General features: G+C 43.6%; 1 protein-coding gene across 1 annotated transcript in view; it reads left to right on the forward strand.

Moving 5' to 3' along the window:
* SLC15A2 (solute carrier family 15 (oligopeptide transporter), member 2) overlaps window positions 1-1,464 on the forward strand; it is a 38,849-nt gene extending 37,385 nt beyond the window's left edge. Inside the window, exons 21-22 of the mRNA XM_009077461.1 lie at window positions 361-465; window positions 1,288-1,464. Of these exons, the coding sequence (XP_009075709.1) occupies window positions 361-465; window positions 1,288-1,464 (282 nt within the window). The remainder of the gene's footprint in view (window positions 1-360; window positions 466-1,287) is intronic.
* The last annotated feature ends 3,785 nt before the right edge of the window (window positions 1,465-5,249 follow it).

Below are 5,249 nucleotides of genomic sequence, written 5' to 3' on the forward strand. Positions count from 1 at the left end.
TCTTTTCCAAAGGTGTGCAGCCACACGGCACCAGACTCCAAGCTGCAGGGTTTGTGTGACTCCTTGGACTCCCTGATCGTACAATTTCAGATGATGCAGGTTGAGGATGATCAGGATTCAGCTCTGCAACAACAGCATCTTCTGCTTCTTCATGTGTCCTCCTGTCCATGTTTTGAAAGCTCCTTGTATGCAGCTGTTGAGATTAACCACAGAGATTAACCACTCTGCACAGAGGAAATTCCACCATCTCTTCCTAGGCTGAGCCCACTGACACCTACACTGGGCAGGACATCACAGGGTGAACCAGGGCCAAAGGGCACAGCATGATACCCACTGATCAGGCCCTTCTCCTCTTTTCAGTCTCCAGCCAGCATGAAGTCGGTGCTGCAGGCAGGCTGGCTGCTCACGGTGGCTGTTGGGAATACCCTTGTGCTCATTGTTGCTGAGGCTGCACCAATGGCACAGGTATGATTTGACTCTTAAAACAGAGGCAATGCTTTAAAACAGGCTTCTGGTGCTTCTCTGCACAGTCCTAGGCTTCTGCACCTGAGTGATGGCAGCCTACTCCGAGCTGCCTCCCAGCCAGTGCTCTGTGTGGCCGCCAGCAGTGTTGCCCCGTAGAGCAGTGACCCTCCCTAAGCCTCCCAGTGGCAGTAAATAACAGTGACCTGCACTGATAGCATTGCTGGAGCTCAGCTCCAGGCAGGCTGGCTGTATTTGGACCTGGAACCTGGACTCAATGCCAGCCACGCATTGAGCTGCTAACCAGAAACCACCAGACCAATGGGCAGTAAAACTCCTCAAGGATCTCACTTGAGAATCATTCCAGGCCAGCTGCTTGTGGCAACCCTAAGATGTGAGGCTTATGTGGGGAGGTGGTGGTGCAGAGGTAGTTTAATTCAGGCTACTAAGCTTCTGGGATGATGCCATGAAGGTGTGAACTGGGGCTTATTTCTGGATAACACAAAACAGCCTCTCCCTAAAGCATCTTGTGGGCAAAAAGCCCAGGTAGATATGTTCCAATCAGAACAGATTTGTAAGAAAAGGTTTAAAGAGACTAGCTCAATCTACCAGGTTTGTTTCAAAGTATATCACATATTTATAATTACATTATGTGTACCTGCATTTACCAGAAAACAGGATGAGAAATTTTCCATCCTGTGAGCAATTTTGGAAACTAAAACATAATTCTCACCCAGCTCTTTGAAAAGCACTTGAACATGCAGAGATATCCTCTGGACTGAGTGTCTGGGGTCTCCTGACCTGCTGTTCTTTTTTCTTTCCTAGTGGGCTGAATTTGTCTTGTTCACTGTTCTCCTCTTTGCTGTGTGCATTATTTTCTCCATCATGGGATATTTCTATGTCAGTGTGGATCCAGAGGACCTAGAAGAAAAGGAAGAGAAGAGAGAGACCTCAAGCAGAGGAAACATGATTGGTCTTGTTACTCAGAAAACAAAACTCTAACACATCATGGGTTGGAAATTTAGTTTTTTAAACTCAGTTATGTGAGGGGCAAATAGGGTGGGGACAGTGAAATTTTATTTTAGAGCATTGCAGTCTTTATTACTCAAAATGTAACCACCCTATAAATGGGACCAAACAGCCCTCTATAAAAACTATGAGGGTCCTGAAATCAGAACAAAACTCCCTGGGAAAGCTCCTCTGGTATTAAAAGCCCTTGTTAGTAATTACAGTGTAATTTAAAACCTGCCCATCTTTTTAAGCATGGAATGCTTTCCTATGATTTTGTCTTAAACTTATATTTAAGGCAACAGGGAGGAAGGCTGGAAGGAATGCCATATGACAGAAAACCTTGGAGATGTTAGGAGAGAAGAAAGAAAGCCTAGTATAGGAACTAGGGAAGAATAGATGTTAGTGGTAGAAGAATTTTTAATGCTATCATCAAGGACTGTAAGGGTTACACACAGTCCCAAAGGATTTCATCATGTAACTTGCCTTATGAGTATTTCACCCCATTATTGCATGTTATGAATGGTTCTGATTTATGATTTTCACCTCCAGGCTCAGATGTAATAACAGGGAATTAAATTCTGCAGGCTGAAATATTCCCAAAACAATACTGACTGAAGGAAGCCAAGCCACCATGTCTCTGATAGCCAGTTTTTCCTAGAATTTTTTAGCAACTGATGGTGTTCTTTGATTAGATGTGATTAGAGAATTGGTTTATGCTTTCTTATTTCAGAATTCCAGACAGTTATTTGCCATCTTTCTATACATTAAGCCTTTATTTGGCATTTCCTTTTACAGCACCAGTCACTGCAAGTTAGGATATGGATGATTTCTGATCTCGTGCTTCAGTTATTCCCCACTGGGACACAAGTTGCAGTGGTTTCTATAGAATTCCAGGCACCCTGCAGCGAGTTAAACAAGATTTCACTTTATCATTTTTTCAGTCTACAAGAGGAAAATGTGGCATACAGGATTTTTCTTTTTTCCTCCTTGTTTTTGTGTGTCCCTACCAAACTTTGGATATGGCTATTTTATTCAAATTGTGATATAATTGTCTGATTTTCCTCGATTGCATGAAGCTGTGATTTTATGTTCTGCAAAGAAGTAATTCAGCCACTGCTGATCTAGTAAAACTCCTGAGAGAGTCCCTGCCTTCCTCTGTCACTCCAAGGCTGCAGTTTTAACAGGTAAAACAAGGTTGTCAATAGGATCATCAGATTCACAGAGAATAGATTTTAAATTATGCCCTTCCATCTTGGCATTGGCCATAGGTGGTCAATGATACTTTGATTCAGGAGATCATGAAATACATGTTAAATTTCATTCCTGTTCAGGACAGTGTTAGGAAATACACTTGGTTTGACACCTCTGCTCCTTTAATATACTGCTGTGTGCATGTGTCTCCTTGAGTAAGACTCAGAAAACACTTTTTTTTGTTTCTAACTGGAAGACTCACAGCCTAAGATTGCATCCTGTCCTAAATGGTCATGGACTTCCACCACTAGTTCTGCATAAGCTCCTGCCCGCTGTGAAATAGCGTCTGGGTGCAGTGCTGGGGGGGACCATGGTCTCAGATAAGTGAGATCAGGCTGTGGGTGTGCATGCAGAAACACTTGATGTGGTTCAGTCGATGCAGAGCCATTTTTTAAGCTGTGGTGGCTGAATCCAGGCAGCTGAACCCTGCGACTCTGTGGGGAATGAAGGGCATTGAAAGCCATCTATTAGGTCATCCAACCTGCTTCTCCGAAGCCAAGGGAGGATTAATTCCCCTCTGTTCCTTTCTGGTATTGTTCTCCTGCTGTGATTCTTTGTGTGGGTTCTTTTTTCCTTCAAGCATTGTTGTTTTCCTAATCCCATTTTATGATACACTGTGAATCAGCTCAGAGGCTGCTGAATCATTCTGCTATGATGCTGTTTGACCAGCTTCCAGCTTGAAGCACTAATAGAAAGCATCTCTTCCTCCACGCACTGCAAACAAAACAAAAATCCCCAAACTGAAGGAATGGCCAGGCTCCAGTATTTCTTCCTCCACACACTGCAAACAAAACAAAAATCCCCGAACTGAAGGAATGGCCAGGCTCCAGTAACACTGAACAAACACAATTTAGAATTATTGGAGCATTTAATTTTTTATAAGCCTTGAATTTGGAAGTATGTTGGGGTTTGAGGGCATATGTGGTAAAGAGACAATTGAAAATTATTGGAGCACTTTCCTTGGGAAGCACTTGGTAAGCAGTTCAAAGTGGCATGAGGGAAAGCAAGGTATCCAGATCTCTAAGACTACATATGCTCAAGAACCTCTTGATTTTTTTTGTTTAATTTCCTTATTGGCGGCACTACCAGAAGCTGTCACACACTCTGAGCTTAAATTAAAGGAATCATTCCAAACTCATAAAAGATACATTTAGGATGTCGTCTGTATCTGCTTTTTAGACTCCCGATGCCAAATTGCCCCTTTCCAAACATCTCCATGTTCCAAACCATCACCATAATGCTGGGGGGAGGAAAAATTGCAATTCACAGTTGGAAAGGTTATGAACAGGAAGGCAATGCTATAAATAAAGTGCTAACATGAGGCTGGGGGCTGCTCCTGCAACCCCTCCTGGGAATTGCTTACCCGAGGGAGTATAAGGCTCTGTTCACATTTCTCTTCCAGCTGACACAGTTACTTCTTCCCACCTGCCCATCATCACCTATTGGAAGCTTTGTCCTCCTCCTATCTGCCTGCTTGGCTGCTGGTATGGTCCTTCCCCACCGTTTCAGCTGCAGTTGTAGCTTTGCTAATTGGACCTGTTTATTTGGAATGCACCAGCAGTTTGGAGGGATTTCCACTGGGTGTGATCACAAACAGCCAGAAGTGCACTGGGGGCTGTAATGTTGAGCTGCCCTTGCCGTACCTGGAGAAGTTGGCAAAATAACACATTAAACATAGCACTTCTTCAATTTTAGAGCCACAACTCCATCCTCAGAGCCCTTTCATCACTTTCAAATGAACTCAAGACAGGATCAAAGATTTAGGATCTGATTCTCTGGAGTAGTGAGGTCTCTGTGTTTTATTTCCATATGGTCAGATCAGAGATGGGACCATGCTCAGCTATTAGCACCCGTTTTTAGAAAAATATTCCTTATTCCTCTCAATGATTTGATTTTTGATCAGAGGGAGAATCCAAAGTAGTGCTAGTACTGTAAAGCTCTGTGAACCTCTATAGAGAAATAGCAGGCTGCTGCCTGCCCAGAGTCGCCAGTCCCTGAAGAGTTGCAGCTGTAGGTGGAGTTTGCCCTGGAGCAGATTAGGGAAAGCTCACACCAGCTGACCTACAGAAACTATCATCTCCAGCCATGGGATCTGTACCTGTGCTGTTGAACAAGCCTTCATGGAGATTGCAGGGGTTTGGCTTCACTCTGAAAGTGCTTGTGTTTCTCTGTTTTTCTGAAGGATGCTTTCTGTAGCAAATTTCCTTCCATTTTCACTGGCTGTTACGATTTTCCCCCTTTGTAGGTTTTAAGTGTGGCCAGTGTTATTTCCAGTTTTGCACGAGATAAGCATAAAAATGAGATTTCAAACTCAGCAAAACAACATCTCGGCTGTGGGTTCCTTAAATTCACCTCTTCTTTCTGAGTGAATCAAATGCCTTTAGATAGCAAGCTTCTCTGTGCAGTTCAAGGGACTTGTACCTCTCTTTTCTTCCATCTCCCTTTTACCACAGCCCCACAATTCCAAATGAGTCTTAGAGGATTACAGAAGATGAGGCCTGGGAGGGCTGCTTGGGACTGGCTTG

The sequence above is a fragment of the Acanthisitta chloris genome, unplaced genomic scaffold, assembly GCF_000695815.1.
Source record: "Acanthisitta chloris isolate BGI_N310 unplaced genomic scaffold, ASM69581v1 scaffold12946, whole genome shotgun sequence".
Taxonomy (NCBI): domain Eukaryota; kingdom Metazoa; phylum Chordata; class Aves; order Passeriformes; family Acanthisittidae; genus Acanthisitta; species Acanthisitta chloris.